The 21,226-nt window shown below is 40.6% G+C and overlaps 2 protein-coding genes across 2 annotated transcripts in view; both read left to right on the top strand.

Annotated features, from left to right (window-relative positions):
- The first annotated feature begins 657 nt into the window (after positions 1 to 657).
- cyp27a2 (cytochrome P450 family 27 subfamily A member 2) lies at positions 658 to 18,065 on the top strand. Its single transcript, XM_026159469.1, has 9 exons — positions 658 to 961; positions 1,566 to 1,756; positions 2,585 to 2,784; positions 2,874 to 3,071; positions 3,164 to 3,327; positions 9,879 to 10,045; positions 14,942 to 15,023; positions 15,098 to 15,334; positions 16,878 to 18,065. The coding sequence occupies exons 1-9, from the start codon at positions 710 to 712 to the stop codon at positions 16,992 to 16,994; spliced, it is 1,608 nt and encodes a 535-aa protein (XP_026015254.1). The 5' UTR covers positions 658 to 709; the 3' UTR covers positions 16,995 to 18,065.
- Positions 18,066 to 19,442: 1,377 nt separating this feature from the next.
- tmem198ab (transmembrane protein 198ab) overlaps positions 19,443 to 21,226 on the top strand; it is a 41,046-nt gene continuing 39,262 nt past the window's right edge. Inside the window, exon 1 of the mRNA XM_026158305.1 lies at positions 19,443 to 20,641. The gene's annotated coding sequence lies outside the window, so the exon portion shown is untranslated. The remainder of the gene's footprint in view (positions 20,642 to 21,226) is intronic.

Below are 21,226 nucleotides of genomic sequence, written 5' to 3'. Positions count from 1 at the left end.
TCAAAAGAATGACCTTTGTCCTTTTAATGCAGATGGACCGTTGAGTCTTGTCCCATCGAGGTGGCTCTTCTGTGTTGTGCCATGTGTTTATGAAGTGGCTGTTTGGTCTCTCCAATGTAGAGGTCTGAGCATTCCTCGCTACACTGTACAGTATATACTACGTTGCTAAATTTGTGTTTAGGAGTTTTTGTCTTTGGGATACTCCACTCCACCATTTGACCTTAGAATTGAAGAAGCTTCTCGGATGAGAGGTGAAACGTCTTGAAGTAACTTAAAGAAGTCCAGACGCTTTTCTTTCCAAGCTCTTTAGACCAGTATGTTGGTTTGTTTTCTGGCAATGGCATGTATTGATGTGCAACCTCTGTAGGGCCCACTAGATGTCAATGTTACACCACAGGTACAGCTTTACTTTTGCGCCTTTTATGTGCAAGTATTACAGTGATGATACGTAATTACAAGTTCATCATTTTCTTGGGTATGTGTTATTTCTTTAATGCCAGAGGCTCTGATAAGTTGTGTTGATGAAAAACGTTGTGACATGTGAACCCCACAGGCGTCACAGCCATGGTTCATGAAACCTGACCTGCATTGCCTGAAGGGGTGGATCTGTACAATGAAAGGTTTGTAATCAAACTACGCTCCAAGCATATAAATACGCACATGCTCTGTTGCACACACACAATCGACTCTTTCACACAGCGCTTTCACTATGGGCTTCCGGGCTGCTGCAACCTGGTACCGCTGCCTCCCAGCGCTCTGCTCCGGGACAGCGCTTCGGGTCGCTCCGGTGCTCAGACCCGCACCCTTCGCTTCCATCCCGGGCAGAAGAAACCTGAACGTGCAGACAGCAACTGAGGCGGTTAGGCTGAAGAGCATTGATGACTTACCGGGGCCCAGCCGGTCCACCAGTATGTACTGGTTGTTGGTCAAAGGATACGCGGAAAAGATGCACTTACTGCAGGTACTGGAAGAGAATTTAGTGGCTTAAAACAACAACAGCAACTTTTTAACTGTTTGTACATTTGCGCTAAAGAGTAGAACAAGTATGAGATGACCTTCAGCCGACAACAAAAACTGTTTCCACGGCTGCTGCTAGTGTTTCGAGAAAACGCATTCAGGGATGTTACTTTCTTTCAAACCTTTGAACAAACATTTTGGCTTTTTTGTTCACTTTTATTTCTATTGGCTCGATTTTGTATGAAGTCCAGCCAGAATGAAATGTGAACTAAATGTGGGACAGAGAGAATGACTTTTAAGTGGTTTCATTTAAACATTTTAATTAGTTTAGATGTATGACCTAAAATTAAACAGGTTTGGTATTAAGTTTTTAGCTATAGAATAGTAATTATACTGTATAATCTGAAAACAGCTTCCCAAACTCCTAAAAAAGCTTTTCAAAGTGTTAATCATATTAATTATTATTTAGATCAATCTATTTAAAAGTAGTGTGAATAAAAACCAAAATCTAAAAAGTAATGAAATTAGTGATTGTAATTAAACAGATATTCATGTCCTCATTGTCTTTGTTATTGTAAAATAGACTTTTAAATAATTCAATTTTGTAGGGCTTACAGAAGCGTCAGTATGGGCCCATCTGGCGCTCCAAGTTTGGCCCTTTTGACATCGTCAATGTGGCGACTCCTGACCTCATTGGTCAGGTGATCCAGCAGGAAGGCCGCTACCCAGTCCGAGTTGAGATGCCCCACTGGAAGGAGTACAGGGAGCTGAGGGGCCAGGCCTACGGACTCCACGTAGAGTGAGTGTAGATGATGTCAAAAAAACTTTTATTCATGTGTCCGAAATTCCTTACAAACAGCCAGGGACCCAGAAAGGAACCCAGAGGAGATCCTCTGACTTATAATAATCAAATGATAATTTCAAATATACATTTTTCTCTGACAACATAGTATTTGTATATAGTATTTCATTCTATTATATATAGTATCTTATTATTATTACTACCTTATCCTGTTCCAGTTTTGCTGCTGTAATTTTGCACTGTCCACTTTCTGCTGTCCCATGTGTGGGACTAATAAAGGCTTATCTTATCTTATAAGCTATAAGTAATTCTTAAATTTTTGGAAAAGAAAATTGGTAAAGTTAAGCCCATGTAACAACCTGGTGGATTGTGGAGGCATCCATTGGGTGCTTGTGAAGAATCTCTTTAAGCTAAAAAAAAAAATCTGATTTCATAAAAGAATACTGGCGTTCCTCAGGGGTCTTTCATAGTACAGGTATGTATATAAGAACATTTAGCAAGAGAAAATGTACAAATATCTTCTGCGGAGTAGTAAAGGAGTGCTGAAACTGAAACAGAAACTGGCCAAAAGTTTTTTTTAACAGCCATAATTCTCTAATAAACTTCATCCATCGACTTTTTTTCTGTGTCGTGGGGGTAGCATCCTGTTCTTCTTCTGGTTGTTGTTATTATCCTTTCTCGTCTCTGCTGATTGATACTGACTATAACAGAGTTTATAAAGCCAAAAATTATAAATTGTCCTTTGATTTTGGCAAAACCTGCTACTGGAGTTCCGCAGAGTTTTGTTACTGGTCCTTTTAAGTTTTTTCCCTTTTAATTTTACAGAACAGGACCAGAGTGGTATCGCATCCGCAGTGCCCTGAACCCCAAGATGCTGAAGCTACAGGAGGTATCGGTTTATGCCTCCACCATCCAGCAGGTGACTGGAGATCTGCTGCAACGCATTGAGCTCTTACGAGCTCGCAGTCAGGACCAAGCCACAGTTTTGGACGTGGCAGCTGAGCTCTACAAGTTTGGCTTTGAAGGTGAGAGGGACAGCAACTAATCCTAAAGGGGGTGTAGGTTAGGGTTTGCAACTCTTTTATTTATGTATTTATTAATATTTTATTTACAGGTATATCCTCCATCCTGTTTGAGACCAGACTGGGGTGCCTGCAGGAGGAGATTCCCCATGAGACTCTTCGCTTCATCAAGGCTCTTAACGACATGATGACATTTGCTGACATGGTGCTTCTCTTCCCACGATGGACCCGCAACATCCTCCCCTTCTGGAAACGCTTTGTTCAGGCCTGGGATGACCTCTATGAAGTAGGTATGTAACAGAAAAAAACACAAAAGGGAAGATTTCTGCTGTTTTGGGTTTGCTTTAAGTTCATTTGTATCTTTTATGTGTTTGCACGGCAGCTCAGATGCTCATCGACAGAAGAATGGCTGAAGTTGAAGCTCAGGTGAGCAGGGGTGAGCCTATAGAGGCCATGTACCTGACCTACCTGCTGTCTTCTGGCAAACTGACCAAAGCGGAAGTCTACATAAGCGTTACAGAGCTGATTCTGGGAGGAGTCGACACGGTGAGGAAACAAAATGCTGTAGCATCATGCGTCTGTTCTTCATCCATTTGTTCACTATTGGTAGAAAGAAAATTTTGGTTAACTGTCACAGTTTGAGCTGCTCCAAAATGCCTTTTATTTTTCCTTTTTATTCTGTAAACCAGCAGTTACTGACATCTTTTAAGATTAGTGGGTCAAAAAATGAGCAGAATTGGGGAGTGTGTGTCTGCTAACATAAATTAATAAGCACGTGATTAAACTTGTTTGAGAGGTATCGAATGGAGAATCAATATATTTTGATTGAGTGATCTTCTCTGTTAGAAATTGATGAGGGCTGTGTGGTGGTGCTGGCAGACAGCAGTGAGACAGGTGGAGCTCATTCATCCAGAGAAGCCAGAGATTTAGTTTACACTGTGGACTAATCTCTGAGTAGAGATCATGAGCTTGCTATAAAAATGAACTTGGTTGCCTGAAATGACTATCTTACATGACTTGTGCTGGCCCTATGGCGTTATTTTTGTGCCACTATTCTGAACGCATGCAAAAAAAAAAATTGCAGGTGCAAGTGTCGCATTTTAAGAAGAAATTTATTTTGAGCGAAGAAAAGCTAAATTTGAGTGAACAAAATTCATTGCTGCGTGCAAAAAATGTATTTCAGTGTTTGCTATTATCCACACACACACACACACACACACACACACACACACACACACACACACACACACACACACACACACACACACACACACACACACACACACCTCTGAAAACGTTAGAGCACTTTTGCAAATATGTGATGTCTTGATGAATCGAGCAGATATTAGAAGTTTACACAGCTACATTCTCGCATGAAAATATCTTAAAAGTTTATTTTGTGACCCAGAAAGAGAAATATTTCAAACTCCGCCACTCTGTGTTCCTCCGCCACTGCCTCGTTTGAGTTTTGGACGAAATGGATTCTGGGATATTGCATTTCGTCATTTCGAGCTGATTGGAGACCAGAACAGCCAATCAGATTTTTTTGCATCCAAGTCTGTGATTGGCCGGTTTTGTGGCACAAATATAACTGTGTACAGAAAGAGTTGAACGCGCACGGGCAGAAATGTTGAGAGCGCGAGCAACACATTGCGAGCGCAAGTGCAAAAACTGAGCGAGAAGGGCTGCTAGTGTGTGTGTGTGTGTGTGTGTGTGTGTGTGTGTGTGTGTGGATAATAGCAAACACTGAAATACATTTTTTGCACACAGCAATGAATTTTGTTCACTCAAATTTAGCTTTTCTTTGCTCAAAATAAATTTCTCCTCAAAATACAATACTTGCACCTGCAATTTTTTTTTACATGCGCTCAGAATAGTGGCACAAAAATAACCCCATACTGGCCCCCCTTTTCCCTCCAATGCTTGGTATGGACCTTGGGTAAGCTTAATCAAGACACCAGTATAAGTAAAGGCCAGAATGTGTGGGACGTTCTCTAAACATGCAGGGTGAGGACTCTGAAGAGTCAGAGGATGGAAGCAAAGTTTCGACACCGTGCTCAGTTTTAAGCCATCTGCTCTTGCACACCCAATCTCATAATGTCTCACCTTCCAGTTCTAAAATAAACACTCTTAATGACAGTCATCACAGACACAGACACATGGGACATGTTTTTCAGGCTTAGACTTAGTACAGTTTGCAGCAAATTGTGCCAAAAACATTTATGTGATTCATTTAAATATTATCCTCCCAAGATTTTGCACTCTGTAAATGAAAAAAGACTCCAAAAAGCATAAAAGTTCTAAATATCAGTTTGACAGTCATGAAAATGCAGTTTGGTTTATTGGCTCTCATCCATGAAATGCGTTTTACTTTTTAACCAGATTCGTTGATTGCAAATACGTAATTTTTTCACAGAGTATCCCTCTGGTAGTGCTCTGAGCAATCCAAGACCACTGGCTTGTACTGACAGCACCACTCCCTCTAGACCTGTCCCAACATCAGCAGTGCATGCTGTTGAATGCCCGGTAACTCAACAATAAAGCACCACTTATCTGAAATACAATTATTGACAGAAACAGTGGACTTGTGTGTTTGCAGCCATTTCCCTGTTGCCGGGTTTGAATATGGTGAATTTGCTTCTTGTGAAGGATTTATTCTCATGACTCATCCAGTGACTTCACTCCCCCACCAATCAGTGGCATGCAGTCTTTTGATGTCACATTTCTGGCTCAACTCAACTGACTTGGAAGTCCTAAAAAAGCACCTGGTACCAAGTACTACTATCTAATGGAAAACCCTAAAAACTGAGTGGTCTAGTTGAGCTGAGTAGTCCAACTTTATAACAGCATATCCAGCAGCCTCAACTCCCTTGACCCGCTCAAAACAGTCTCTTTTACCTGCTGTGGCCTATGGTTCACTATGGACGTCCGTGCCCTAAAGACCACCTCCTGCTGATTTTAGAGGATCTATAGCCTTATAGACATCATGTGAGGTCCTGTAAAGAAACTCTCTCTCTCTCAGGCCAAGACTTATTATTACTCTTCCCTCATTTGTCATCAGCAAAGCCATTCCAGACTGCTGGACTGGCTACTTCACCCCCTTGATCCACCTCATCCTTCAGGTGCCCCTGACCTCTGCTACTAGGCAAGGCAAGGCAAGTTTATTTGTATAGCACAATTCAACAACAAGGTGATTCAAAGTGCTTTACAGAGACATTAGAAACAAAAACAAATAAAAAGCATGATTTAAAATTGATTAAAACAAGCAAGCAAACAAACTAACTAATTAACAAACAAACAAAACAGTATATAAAATCAAAACAGATAAAATCAGAACAGTAGATAAAATCAGTAGTTAAATGTAAGTTTTGAAATTTAAGCTTAAAAGTGTGGATTTGGTGTTTTATTCAAATGCAGCTGAGAACAGGTGAGTCTTCAACCTGGATTTAAATAAACTGAGTGTTTCAGCTGATCTGAGGCTTTCTGGGAGTTTGTTCCAGATATAAGGAGCATAAAAGCTGAATGCAGCTTCTCCGTGTCTGGTTCTGACTCTGGGAACTGAGAAAAAACCGGATCCAGATGACCTGAGGGATCTGGAAGGTTCATACTGGCTCACCAAACACAATGGAAGGCCCTTGCTCTGCCGCTGCCCTGGTTAACCAAGGTGTGCCTCAAGGTTCTGTGCTTGGACCATTTCTCTTCATTTACATGATCCCCTTTGGCTAGATCATTTGTCACCGTGGTCTCTGTTTCTGTTCCTATGCTGATGACCCTAAACTTTATCAGTACCAAACCTATCACACTCCATAGTCACTTGTCAGCTGTCTGAAATTTAAACAAGGATGTTATCTAATTTACTCAAGCTCAAAGTAATGAAATAGATCTCCTAATTGCGACCCCCCCCCCCCCCCCCCCCCCCCAAGGCTGTATTCTAGAAGACTGGAATTTTACTCCTTGACAGGCAATGATGGCAAAGATATTCAAAGCTCATCTTGTCCAGTACAAACCTTAAGTTATTATTATTATTAATAAACAAATGTGTCTGGATTTTATTCATTTTTTAATAAGATTATGGACTTAGATGATAAATTCCATCCTTTTTTAACACTCTTATGCTGTGGAAGGTTTCTTAGAGTGATAATCCTCTTCCTACCTTTACTTCTAAAATGACTCGGCCCCTCTGATTCTCCTTTTTTAAAAGATCATGTTACTGACCACTTTTAACGTCATTAGCTCTAAGAGGTGTTTGTTGCCAGTGTGCAAACTCTTTAAGAAACAGGGTCTGCGACATGTGACCTACAAACCTCAGCAACACAATTATTTGTGCCTTATTCGACACTGAATCTGCTAGCTGAACCTTTATTTTATTTTCCTGTGTGGACTCATTGTTAAACTGTCTCTAGGCAGTTGAGTGAGGAAAGCGGTTATTCATCCATATTACGTTACATTGCAAAATAAACAAACCTTTTCCAAACATGTTGGCATCTTATGTGCAACGAACAACAAAGAAGTTACAGATAAGCTCTGTGTTGCTCATGTAGAGAACCTAAAAGACTGCCATAGCTCATTTAGCACACAAAATTCAAGGTGTGGACTTGTTTGTCTTGACTTCAGTCTGACTCAAGCTTTTCAGCCTCTCACTCAACCTCCACCTTCACCACAACCATGTAAGCTTTGATTCACAATAGCAAAAACACTAGATTTCCATCTCTGTGTCCTCTTGACACGGGTCGACAGAAACCGGCGGCCTGGACTGACTGCAATCAGTCAGTTAGATTTAATGGTGAGAAAACCAGCAGCAGTGATTTGTTTTTGTTTTACCCAGCAATGTTTTTATGTGAGAAGCGAACACACATTACTTACAGCAAAATTGTTTCAGTTTTGCCTGAGGGAATCAAAACCTCTGGTATTCAACACAAACACAAGCCCAGTAGGGATCACATCTGGTACGGCACGTACAGCAAGCTGTCACAGAGCCCGTTTGGCGGCATTCCCTGGTGAGGTTCAGGCTTGTCCCCATCCTTTGCCACAAGCTACAAGTTGGAAGTTTGCGTAATCTGGACATCTTGGTTATCCAAGGTGGGCAAAGATAAAGCTCACAATGTTTAGTCAGTATTTGTACGCTGTGCTCGTGATAGAGGAAAAGTAACAGGCTTAAGGTTAACTTAAAAGGAAGGAAGATAGGGTCCATTATTTTAAGAAGTTTCCTTTTCACATACAGCAAATTTCATGATTCATCCTTTAAAATAGTCTTTTCTATTTTTAAATCAAGTGAAGAAGATAGCTTTCAATCAAGCCATCTTCTTTTTAAGATAAAAGGGATGGTGAACGAGATGAAAATGTGGTGAGGAGATAGTGACTTTGGGTTTTCAGATAAGATGTGTCTGTTCCTGAAACATTGATTGTGTGTGCTCACAGATGGGAAAGAAAATTCCAGAAGACTAGAAATAATTGTTTTTCTGGTTTTTACTGTGTGCCTTTCTCTGTTTGCACTTCTTTCTTATCTTCACCGTTCTAGTGAAGTAAAGGCTAAAGAGCCCCCCAAAACATGAGTACTTTTTAGAATGCAGTTTCTTGGGTGGTCCAACTTTGTGAGTGGGAAATCTGAGTTGAGCAGACTGCTGATTCAAATGATTACTGGGAATTTGGCAATTCCAACTTCAGACTTATTCAGGAGTGCACCAATAGAGGCCAAAAAGTCCTTTGAGTTGAGTTTGAGTTGGCTTCAGTATAGTGTCTACAATGGTAACAACAATGATAAGGGAGGGAGCCTGTTTATTGGGGTGTGTGAGTGTGTGTTGCAAGGACGTGCCTTTAGGGTGTATGAATGTGCCAGACAATGATTATTGGGGAGTGTCGTGTTGAATCCCATTAATCTTATGTCATACTGAGTTGAATTTGACGTCATGAGTGAAGCGGAGCTGTTTGCCTCGGCCTTGGAGTGTGAAACTTAAATTGCTTATTTTGCTTCTGATGTCAGTGATTGCTGCTGAATCAGGGAGAGAGATGTAGTCTGACCCAGCATGTATGTGAATGTAACAAAGGCAAGCCAGAAATATTTAAAGTATACTATTATTTGAATGTAACAGAGCAGATGTTTATTGAACTGAAGCTAATGCAAAGCAGTGCATAGAGGGGAGAGTCTCAATACAAGGATGTTAGAATATTACATTTATAGTGAGCTTATTCATTGTTTTAGTAACATTTCTAAAGAGATCAGGCCATAAGAAAACCTGCCAATAGCAGAAAAGCCTCTGCGTGTCCTTTCTCAGAACACAAATGTTTCACCCCTCACCTAAGAGGGTAATAAAATCTTATGGAGAGTAATTTAATGTAGGTGGTACTGAGAGTTGAGCCTTCAAGTCAAGAGAGTTACTTTGGGTCACATGAGCCAAGGTGTGGTCCATGACATGGGACATTACCATCACAGGGGTCAAGGTGTGGATCCTCTGTGAAAATTGCCCTATCCCGTCATTATGTGAGCTATTAGGTTACACGGGTTAAGGCATGAGTGGCGTTTAAATCGCCTGAGAAGGGATCTGAAGACCGGAATATCCTTTCTCCTGTAAGTGCAGATGTATGGCCAAGTCTCGTGCTGTGTTGTGCCGTGGGTATGTGGTTTGGTTTTTTGGTTTCTCCTGTGTATATTTCAGGCCCTTAAGACTACTGTGAACTGAGAACCTACACAAACATTCACAGATTTCAGGTCTTATAGTGCAGTAGTTTCTCATAATGCCTCCCTGTTTACACTTTCGGGTATTAGAAGCTAACCTCATGCTGTGTGTTTAGACTGGAGTTTTCTTTTTAGTTCAGTTCAGATAGTTTGTGCCACCCAGCTGCTGAGCTCAGGAGTGTGAAGGAGGTGCACACAGAGTCAAAAGGAATTATTTTAGCAGGATGGGAAAGAAAAATGATCCCTGCAAATGCTGAGTAAACATCACAAAGAGACACTATAGTGTTTTTTGTGTTGTAAGCATTGATGTACATCAATAACTTGCACGGTAATAATCGTTTTAAGTTTTTTGTGATGTTTTTACCTCTAATTTTTACCTACGTATCTACTCAACCTCTTCCATTTTTCTCCCACCTGACTCCAGACGTCCAACACCTTGTCGTGGGCTTTGTATCACTTAGCGAGAGACAGCAGGGCTCAGGATCGACTTTACAGCGAGGTGAATTCGGTTTGCCCAGACAAGCGGGAGCCAACCATGGATGACCTGAGCAGGATGCCCTTCCTGAAGGCCGTCATAAAGGAGACATTACGGTGAGCTGACAGCTATTTGCGTCTGTCTCTCAAAGGAGTCAAGTTTTTCTTAACCGTAAGCATTTTAACCGAAGACCTGATGGTTTTAAAAACAAGTCTGTAATTCATAAATGATCTACAAACACGTGATGTATTTTGCATCTGCATGCTGGAAATCATCAAGTTGGTGTTTTGCACTGAATCTTTTCAAAACTTTGCTGTCCACTCATCCAAACTACACAAGTTAGTGATGTGAAGTCATTCGTGACAGGGAACAGTTTGAGTTTGAGACAAGCAGTAACAAGATTTTGTGAAAGCTGGGATTTTTTTGGATGCCTCTCGTTTACTTCTCGGATGAGAAATTCCAGTGAGTGCCAAAGCTCCTCATGTAGGTTTTCACACACAGGTGCTAAATCCTGCTGGAAGACTGAACTGGCAACTTCATGAAGGTTGCCAACAGAATGATAAAGTGCTCTGAAACCTTCTGCTAGACAGCAGAGTTGAATTTGGACATGATAGAAGGAATAGTTCTGCAGGCTTCTTGAAGGACATTCAAAGCTCTTCTTTGGATGTTTCTGCCTTTTGTTCTGTTCTCTGTCAACATGATCCCACACTGCTTCAATAATGTTGACGTCCGAGCTCTGGGGAGGCCGATCCATGACTGATGGTGTTCCACTGTTTGTTTTTCTATCCAGGTATGATTTTACTGCATTGGCAGTGTGTTTGGGATCATTCACATGCTTGAAAATAAAGCTGTTCTTAATCCGATGCTTTCCAGCACTTTAAAAGCCCTTTGGAAGCAAATTATAGAGAAATGAGGGTTGGCTCAGGACTTTGATAGAGTATTTTATGAGAACGGCCCAACCCAGCAATGTCAAACTGTTTTAAGATCACTTACTTAGACAAGTCAGAGCTGCATTAAAAGCAACATGTGGTTAAATCAAGTTTTAGTCTTAATAAAATCGTGCTTTTGCAGCCCTATGCCTCAATTCCACAGTTTAAAAGCGTCAGGATATTTAGAGGTAAAAGTTCAAGTCTGTGAAAACCTTCAGCTACATATGCATGCTGGCTTTCTTTGAAAATCTGATTAAATGAAGCACACACAGGAAGTTCTCATGCTGAATATGTTGTTTTGGACGGTTTCCTGCTTCTGTGGGTGCAGAATGGAAACCTGTGTGGTATTTGCAAATATTCAAGTGGCTGCTTGTGTACAAAATGGTTTGCTCAGTGTGTGTCATCACCTTTGAAACTCAAAAATTGCTGTGTTGTTCTCACACTGCCACACACCTTAGATGACTAAATTTCAGAGAGGTGTGTTTTTATGAAGGAAAAAAAACGTAACAATCTCGAGGATTACTGATGGCGTTTGCTGTGTTCCTGCGTCTCTGTCGTCTCTGTGACAGACACCTCTCAAAAACCCTCAGTCAGCAAATCACATCACAGTAAGAATAAGAGCAAAATACACCTCTGCCAAGGCTGAAAACTCCCTCCATGCCAAACTCAGAATACTGGTGGCATTTTCTTGAGCAATTAAAGGCAATACCATCCTTAAAAAATAAATAAATACATTTTGGTATGTACTTTTAAAGATGGCCTGTATTTGTATAGTGCTTTTCTAGTCCCTAAGGACCCCAAAGCGCTTTACACGTCCAGTCATCCACCCATTCACACACACATTCACACACTGGTGATGGCAAGCTACATTGTAGCCACAGCTCTATCTATCCATAGATATAAAATCTTTAACCAGAATGATTGGATTTCATCCAGGTAAATGATTAAAAGCAACAGCAACGGAAAGCTACCTGTGTACTTAGTTGCATACAGTTTTTTTTGGCCTCGGTGGAGCTCAGTCTGACTGCCCTTCTAGTTTAAAAGCAGTTGTGTGGTGGTGGTGGTGTTTTCTTTATTTTCTGTGTTTATAGTTAAGCTGTTCCAGCCAGATTGGTAGTGTTATGAAGTACAGGCTCAGTGAGAACCATCGGTAAATTAAAGCTGGTTTTATCTGTAAAGGACAAACTGTTCCAGTAGTCTGCTCTGACCCATCCAGTTCTCCCATCTGTAACACAATACCTCCATGCATACGCAATGTTTTCACAGGACTCTGTGCAGCCATGTGGAAAGCGAAGTACCTGCCATCATTCAGTAGCTTTTAGGAGCAATAACTTGCATTAATGGTTTTCTTTATGACTTTATCAGTCTCTCACATCGTTGTGGAGGCCCAGTCTTCTTTAGTTCATTGAGATTTGAGGTCATTTGCTTATGCACAGTTCTCTTAAGGTCAACAGCATCAGTCAGATTCGGGTCTGGAGTTTGACAGGACCACTGCTGTGCTTGGGATCATTGTCCTGTTGTGTGACCCAGTTTCAGCCAAGCTTGAAGTGTCAGACAGATTTCCTCAGGTTTGACTCTAGAATATTTTGGTATACAGAGGACTTCATGGTTGACTCATTTACTGTAAAACAAACCTAAATCATCACCCCTCCACCATCGTGCTGACAGCTCGTGTGAGGTGTTTTGTGCTGATATGCTGTGTTAGGTTTTGTGCATTTTGGCCAAATGTCTCTACTTTGGTCTCGTCTGTTCTCACCCTGTGGAAAAAATTAGTTCCTACACTAAATTATCGTCAGATTTATGAAACGTGTACTGGCCTATTTTCTTCTTAAAACTGTGCTTATGTTATCAGTCAATCAAGTCAGAATCATTTAGAATCAGCCTTGTGCTATGGAATGCTAGGACTGCCGTAATGAATTAATTAAATACACTATTAAATAATTAAATGTGGCAATAATTAATTACAATTGAAAATAATTAATAAAATAAATATTTACGACACATTTAATTAATTATTTAATGGTGTAGTTAATTCATTATGGCAGTCCTGGCGTTCCATATTGTGCAACCTCCATGCAATTTGCATATCATCTGCAGATTACTCCACCCGCATTTATCAAAATTTATTTATATAGCATGTTTAAAAACAACAATGTCGATCAAAGTGCTTCACAAATTAGGAGCGAAGAAAATAATTTACCAACAGCAACACAAAACAACCTATAGAAACCAGCCAAAATTTAGTCAACTAACTTAAGTCAAAGCCAAAGTAAAAAGGTGAGTCTTTAAGCGAGATTTAAAAGACTGAATAGACTCGGAAGTGTGAATGGTAATAGGGAGATTGTTCCATACTCTAGGTGCTGCGATGGCAAAGGCACGAGCGCCTCTGGTTTTAAGTCTAGACCTGGGCTGCATTGAGAGCATCTGGTTAGAAGATCTTAGTGCTTTTTTTGGGGGGGGGGGGTTATACAAATGGAGAAGTCCTATTAAACAGCTAGGTGCCGTATTATTTAAAATTTTATAAGTGAGTAAAAGAGTAAAGTGATCATACATTCTGGTACCTGATAAAAGGCTATATAATGAACCATGTACCTCCACGTATTGTGCCATGTATGGAGAAAGCAGTGACAACGTTGTAAGAGGAAGAAAAAAGTCTGACGACTGTAGAAAATTCAATAATAGAGTGCAGCAGAAAGAGCTGAGTATATCTCCATTTTCACTCTCACCTATGGTCACAAGCAAAAGGTATCAATATTGTTGTTGTTACTATTAATATTTTAATATTCACTTGTGGTTTATAAAGCATTTAAAAGTAGAATGGGAGGCAGAGCCTTCAGCTTTCAGGCCCCTCTTCTGTGGAAACAGGTCCCAGTGGAAGCAGTAATGCTGGACTGCATGTGATTATGAGAATAGTTTTCCACTTCCACACTTTCTATTTACAGCTCCTACACTTCTAACTGTTACAAACAAAATGGATCATATGACTCCTGTGTCCATGCTTTTCTCTGAGATGCTTATAATTTATCCATCTGTCCTCTTACACGTATCCATTTTAGGGTTGCAGGCATGTTGGAGCCCATTCAAGTTGGCACGGGGTGAGAGCTGGGGTACATCCTGAACTGATCGTCAGTTGGTGTCAGAGTTGTTTGTAATTTGTTATTCATGTGGGTTCTTCATATTTATGTCCTTGGAACACTAATAAATTTGGCCCTAGCATTAAACAGTTGTACTCTCAGGTCAGGGTAAATGCATTCAGACTGGTCTACACAGTATTTTTTCCACTCTCCTTGCATTTGGTTCCTCCTTATTTCTCTCTTGCCTTCTGTTTGAATTTATTTTATATTTTTTTTGTCGGTCAAAGCACTTTAGAAGGTGCTTTATAAAAAAAGTTATTTCAGTTAAAAGAAAGCAATAAGAAGAGATCATTTCAAGGAAGTGACTTCCTGATTAATTCATTTACTGAAATAAAGAGTTTGAGTCTGATTAGACTTTGATGACGCTCCATAGCAGAGCAAAGTGTACCGAGGGTCTGTCCAGGGTCTGTCCAGGGTCTGTGGAGTACACTTAAATTACCACATATGTTAGAATTTAACTGCCAAGTCTCATTTTTTAGAGCTCTTGTACATAAGAAACACTGATTGTTTGGTTCTGGGGGAATTCTTTTTTTAAAGGGATGCTGTCACTGCTCTGAATACACCGTGATGGTCTAAAGAACTTCCTCAGTTGAATGTTTCTTCCAGGTTTTTGTGAATTCTGAAATAGTTAATGGTTTCTAAGACTGTCTCTATTTAACAATAAAGAGCAGAAGAAGAAGCAGAACCCCCAACCATGAGGGGCAGCCAATCAGAAGAATCAAAGTCATGCAAAGCTCCTATAGTAGAGCAAGAATGAAAACACCTAGTTGGAAGTGAGCTGAATCAGCCGTCTTTCAGTAAACATCTGCCCTTTTTGGCCTCACGTATTTTCTCTGTCTTCTGATGCAGTTTACGCAAAAACCAACATGTCAGCTGCGATCGATTACAAAGCTGGAAACATCTCTCATGTCTTATTGGAGGCTGATTTGTTTCTTTCTTCCTCAACCAGCCTGTATCCAGTGGTTCCTGGAAACGGACGCTTTGTTTCGGAGAACGAGGTGATTCTGGATAACTACTGGTTCCCGAAGAAGGTAGGAAGACACGGTTACACACATACACTCGTATGTCTTTAAGCATCTCTCTAAAATAAGCCGTCTTTTTCCAGACTCAGTTCCATCTGTGCCATTATGAAGCCTGCCACGATGAGTCCGAGTTCACAAATGCTGAGCACTTCCTCCCAGAGCGGTGGTTTCGCAGTGACACGCCGAATAGCCGCAGTGACAGAGCCAGGCCCGGCTTCTACCAGCATAACCCTTACAGCTTCATCCCGTTCGGCGTCGGGGTGCGAGCCTGTGTGGGGAAGAGGGTGGCAGAGATGGAGATGCACTTTGCTCTGTCCAGGGTGAGTGATGCAGAGCTAGTGCTTTTTTAAGGGTACCTTTTGTACCCTCTGCACAATCTGTGCACACGGGGGGGCAGCTGCGTTCCTTGTGAGGATTGCCCTTTTCCAGCCTCCCTCGCCTGCTTATAGAAAGCACCATGTGGTAGAAACTGGCATTGCATGAAAGTACAGCCCAGCTAGTTTGACTTGAGTTAACATCCCTTTAACCCAGAACACTGTTGTAGTTTCTTCACTTTCTGTTGATAGTATTAGGTAATTTTGAAAGATTGTTGGCTTTTTCTCTGGGGTTTTTTTGTATTATTTCATTTATTTATTCATTTTCAGGCACAACAAATACCTATATTGAACATAAAATACACAAAACAAAAAACAAAACTTGCCTGAAAAAGGAGTGGGACGAAGAAAACTTATTAAATCCCACCCCTATACTCACTCATTATTGTAGGTTTTAACTTACAATATAAAGCATCTGAATTGAATTGAACTGAAATATTTATAAATATTTTTAAACCCAGGACTAAATGCTGAAAATGACACTAGATGTTCTCTCCAAGTGAAGACAGCTGCAGTACTTTATCTTCCTGCAGTCTACAGATGCTGGCTGAGCAGCAAGAAACTGATAAACTGGAAATAAAAACAGTAATAAAATGATTAGCGAGTCCTTAGAGGGAAATAAACAGAAGAAAGAAGGAATTTCTGCAAAAATGCCAAACAAAATAGAAAAGCTCCTTCTTTTGGCGCTCCAGCACTTGAATGCACTGAGACATGTATCACTTCCTCTGTCTCATCTTTATCACTAAGGACGTGTACAGGCTGTTGAATACTTCTGAAGAAGCCGGCTGGCTTAAAGTGGCATTTCAGGCTGCTGTTAAAGGTCAGCGCCTTTAGAGCGCCACAGATTTTATATTTTTAACCTTTTCGTTCATATTTAAATGGCGGACGGTCACGGCAGATGGCTGCCCCTCCCTGAGCTGGGTTCTGCTGGATGTTTCTTCCTTTTAAAAGGGAGTTCTTCCTTCCTTTCTACACACTGATGCAACCTTGTTGCGCTTTAGGGCATTATTCTTTTCATCGACAGATTGCCTAATCTTAAATAATCTGTCTCAGCTTGTTGGAATTTCTACAACTATGACCTGTTATATCTGTATTCAAGTCATGTCATAGATATGAGCATATGAAAACAGATATGCTGAAGAATGTTTGGGCTGCTTTCAGAGATGAGTCTCCCTGTGGTTTGTGTGTTTTGACATTTTCAAAAGCCAGGTTGCCTAATTAGCGTTTTAATGCAAACATCAGTCTTGGTGGCTGTGGTCAGCGTTGTTCTGTTTTCATGTTAAAAACAGTTTTAACCCAATAGGTTCAATTGTTTACAAAGTGAATTTATAAAGAAAGGAGAAGTGCAGTTTAATGCACTTTTAGTATATATGTTATGTTCTGCAAATCAACAGAGTAAATAACTTAGGTAATCAAACATTTAGCTACAATCGGAAGCAGCCGATTTATGGGTAAATTTTTTTAACACAGTCCTGCTATTGCTCTGCAGCTGATGCAGCATTATGAGATCCAGCCTGAAGATGGTGCACCGACAGTGGAGGCCAAAACTCGGACGCTGCTCATTCCCGCTAAGCCCATCAATCTGCGCTTCCTCCCCAGAGTCTGAAGATGGTGCCAGTGATGGCAAGCAGCTCGTACATTCACAATAAAAGTGCTCCCAGAAGTTTCTTTCTCAGTGTAACTTTAGTTTGAGCAACAGGCTAAAACTGCACAGAGGTACAAATGAGTAATTAGATAAAAATTTAAGGCCATTTCTGGTGTTTTCCAGTCTGGGTGTGGTGCAGTTACGCATCTGAGCCTTAATGGTGCAGATTCCTGTCAGCAGCTGCATTTAACAAATTTCAGCAATGATGGTAGTGAGTAAATCCTCAAGCCAGGTTGACACATGCAGGGATTTCTCTTTAGGAACACATTTAATGGGCACATTTATCATTTTAAAGAAATAAGCTCATAATTTATCTACACATTTATCTTTATATGTATTTCTTTATATTTCCTTAGCTAACGTCTGTTATGGTCTTCCTTTATTATTTCATAGTTGTTGTCATTCTGTTTAGTTTTAGCCCTCTGGTATAGTTCTGGATTTTTCAGCAAGTAAAGGCATGTTTTTTGTTTTTTAAATCTCCTTTAGGTTTGTGCATGTGGCTCCTCAATTTATTAACCCATAACAGAATTTGCAAAACAGATGTTATTAGTTTTTAGTTACTACTCAAGTATAACTTCTTTGCACTGTCAGATCTGAGAGTACACTGGCTGTTAAAGCCGTTTAAACACATTACTTTATTTACTTTCATTAACTTTTACACTGACTTTGAGTTTGACATTGACTTTGGCTAAAGTGAATCTCTGAAGTCTTTGATGATGAACCAGTGAAGTGAAATTCTCCCTTTAAAGTTTTTAAAGATTTTATTTGTGCATGTATTTACACACAAAAGAGCTGTTTTATCTTTCATAAACATATTTGTGCAGGAAGTAATTTCATATTTTTCTTCCTCTTTCAGAGAAGCCAGAAAGAGAGAAAAAGGACTTCTCTGCAGAGTTTAGATGTTCACACAAAATTGAACCTAATGCCCAAATCTTGCCTTCTGCATTATATAATCACTGTAATTGTATAACTATGAGTCCTAATATCACTGTGTGTGTGTGTGTGTGTGTGTGTGTGTGTGTGTGTGTGTGTGTGTGTGTGTGTGTGTGTGTGTGTGTGTGTGTGTGTGTGTGTGTGTGTGTGTGTGTGTGAGTGTGTGAGAAAATGCCAGTCTAACTCCAAGCACTTTGCTTTGCATACCTGTTTTTATTAATCTCTTTGGTGCATGTAAAGCTGGAGCAGGTGGGGCTCAAAGCTCAGATGTTGGAAGTGCACACTGCCCCCTTGTGACAATAAGGAGGAACGGCAGGCTGTATACATATTTAAAGTTGAGGTTAATAAAATATTTTACACCGATCGCTGTTTGTTTTGCTGTAAGCTCAGCATCAACCACACAGAGGAATAAAGTTGGAGAGAGTGTGTGAATTTACTGAAGGAAAAGGAATTTTTGAACAATTACAATATCACATGTAGACGTGGTGATTGTGATCCCAGTAAAGATGAAATGTTTGTGTTTTTTTCTAAATAAATCAAGTATTTTCTTTATTTTTGACTTTTTAATTCACATTCACTGCAGTCTGGCCATTCCCCTTTAACCTCTGACATCACAAGGCTTTGGCTTGACTCACTGGATATTTGTGTTAACAGGTAGCTTAACAGATGTAGGTAAGTGTACAGTATTGTGCAAAAGTCTTAAGTCACCCCTCAGTTCTTTATATCTTCCTATTAAAATGAGAAATAGGTGCAGCTACTGAAACATGAAGCATGCATGAAAATAAGATACATAAGGTAAAAAACAGTGTTTTGCACAACTCTAACAAGCTTGAAAGTCAATATTTGTTGTGACCACCTTTATTCTTCACCACAGTCTGAACTCTCTTAGGCAGCTTTCTTGTCATGTCTTTAAGTCGTCTTCAGGAATAGTTTTCCAGGCTTCTTGAAGGACATTCAAAGCTCTTCTTTGGATGTTTCTGCCTTTTGTTCTGTTCTCTGTCCACATGATCCCACACTGCTTCAGTAATGCTGAGGTCCGAGCTCTGGGGAGGCCGATCCATGAGTAATAGTGCTCCACTGTGTTGTGTGTGTTTGTTTGTTTTTTAAATTCAGGTATGTTTTTGTTTATGCCGCTGGTATTTGAGAGTGTGTTTATAAACTCAAAACAAAACAAGATGTCTCTATCCAAACATCAGTTTTGGCTCTTTAAGCCATTGTTAAAGAATACAAAGAGAAAGCATGACTGTACATGCACGAGGAAAATCAGGGACATCTACACAGTGTTGCGTGAGTCCTGTGAGGTTTCCCAGTTTGAACGATGCACTGATGTGATATTAAAGAGATTACACACAACAGTCTGATTTTTATTTAAGGAGACAGGAGGACAAAGTCTCTTTTCTAAGGACAGATAAGTGAGATTTGAGATGAGTTTTTCCAGAGCAATTTTATCTTTTTTTTTTTTTTTTTTTACGAGTGACAGTACGCACAATCAAATATCACAAGTAACTGAATCTGACATACAATAAGAGAGAAACTTTCATAACATATTGAACAATTACCTACACTCTTTGGCCCCTTTATTAGGTACACCTTGCTAGTACCAGGTTGGACCACCTTTTTCCTTGAAAAATGTGATGGCAACATTCCAGTTTGAGATGATCTGAGTTTTATGACATGTGGGGGAGATTTTTCTGTGTAGTTTAGATAAAGCTACAAAGACACACACAGACACAAATGGGGGGGGGGTATGATCATGTGGTCAATGTTCTGGCCAACCGATGACAGACCAAGTGTTACTGAAGGTCATTGGGGTTTATTTCTGATTAAATGTGGGAGGAGAAATCTCAGCAGGTACATAAGACTGGAGGCAGAAATCAGTCAGTAAAATACTCCTATAATTAGTGACAGGTGTAAATATGACCTCTCGGCCTTTAAACGCTGCTGCTGTACTTCTGTGACTTCTTCACTCTTGTTGTCAAATGCTAAAAGTTCCTTCTGGTTCTGTTTAACTGGTATTTAGAAGATCCCTCTATTTAAGGGACCCCATGACTTGTAATTCCATTTGAAATACTCGGGGAGTGTGCTCCAAGGCCTTTACCAGCAGATAGTGCCTGTAGCCTTCGATATCAGAGCAATACTGAATTAATATTAAATAAACAGTATAAAAGGAAGCTTCATCCTGTGGTTGCATTTAAGAGCTCAGCCTCTAGGAGCCGCTGCTAGAATTTAAATGTCCCTCCTTCATAATCAGTAAAGCCGTGCAGGCTCTGACAAGTGAGCCCTCGTCATTTATTTTTTATTTTTTATTTTTTGCAGAGGCCATCCTCTACCCGCTTAATGCGAGCGGCTCAGTATCCTCCAACTATCCATCCAGCCGGCCATCCAACCAGCCCACAACCCGGATCAACCAGCAGCTCTTTTTGTTTGCTCACACACAGCTCTGCTTTATATCCGGCATGTAACGGTTATTTTACTAATCGTTTGCTGTAAGACTTTCTCCCCGATGGATGACTAGTCCGAGCGGCCGGGGATCCACCGCCCTGCAGGCTGCCGGGGAACACTGAGCACGCCGTCCGGGGTCAAAACGGTGGAAATGGTCGGTGTTTCGGGCTCGGGAGGCTCCTTTGGCTGTGATGCGAACGCGGACGAGGCGCGTCAACCTGTCGGGGATGATGGTGAGTGGCAGATTAACGCGCACGGCGCGCTTTATTTGTCTCAAACACTTGCTGTCAAACATCAGGAAGGAGCGCATCTTTATTTTAACTGATGCTTTTAGCTGGAGAGGACGTGTTTTTACGCACTAAAATGCAGACTCTTTGGGATTTAACTGAGGCCAGCTGGCTTCCTGTGATGGATGCTGAGCTCCGGTGATGTCTGACCCGGATGGCCGCATCGGGGTCGATCTTTGGTTGGAGTCAGTTGCTTCTCATTATAGCAGATGGATGGATGGATAATGGATGGATGGAGTATTTTTAGAGAGGGCTGAGAGCATGTCTGTCTGAGTTTGAGCATTCCCAGAGGTCCCTGAAGTGATCTGAAACAAACTCCGGATTGGTTTTAAGCCTGGTTTAACCTCCTGATTTAGAATTTTAGGACTAGGATGATTAATTTTAGAAAATAAACATCATAGTTAAAGCAGTCGCTAGTTTCACTCATAAGCTGGGGTTAAATTTGGGAAATTGGAGCTAAAATTGGCATTCAGATTCTTTGGTACTGAAACGTGAGTGGATTCATTGATATATAAAGCTAACTAGCAGCAT

This window comes from Astatotilapia calliptera, chromosome 23, assembly GCF_900246225.1.
Source record: "Astatotilapia calliptera chromosome 23, fAstCal1.2, whole genome shotgun sequence".
NCBI lineage: Eukaryota > Metazoa > Chordata > Actinopteri > Cichliformes > Cichlidae > Astatotilapia > Astatotilapia calliptera.
Note: the sequence above shows the minus strand (reverse complement) of the source record. Positions and strands in the feature narration are given on the sequence as shown.

Excerpts from the sequence above, each read along its gene's own strand:
- cyp27a2 (XM_026159469.1), top strand. The coding sequence starts at position 710 with ATGGGCTTCCGGGCTGCTGCAACCTGGTACCGCTGCCTCCCAGCGCTC. Across the intron at positions 962-1,565 it reads AAAAGATGCACTTACTGCAG|GGCTTACAGAAGCGTCAGTA; the intron begins GTACTGGAAGAG and ends TCAATTTTGTAG. Across the intron at positions 2,785-2,873 it reads CTACAAGTTTGGCTTTGAAG|GTATATCCTCCATCCTGTTT; the intron begins GTGAGAGGGACA and ends TTTTATTTACAG.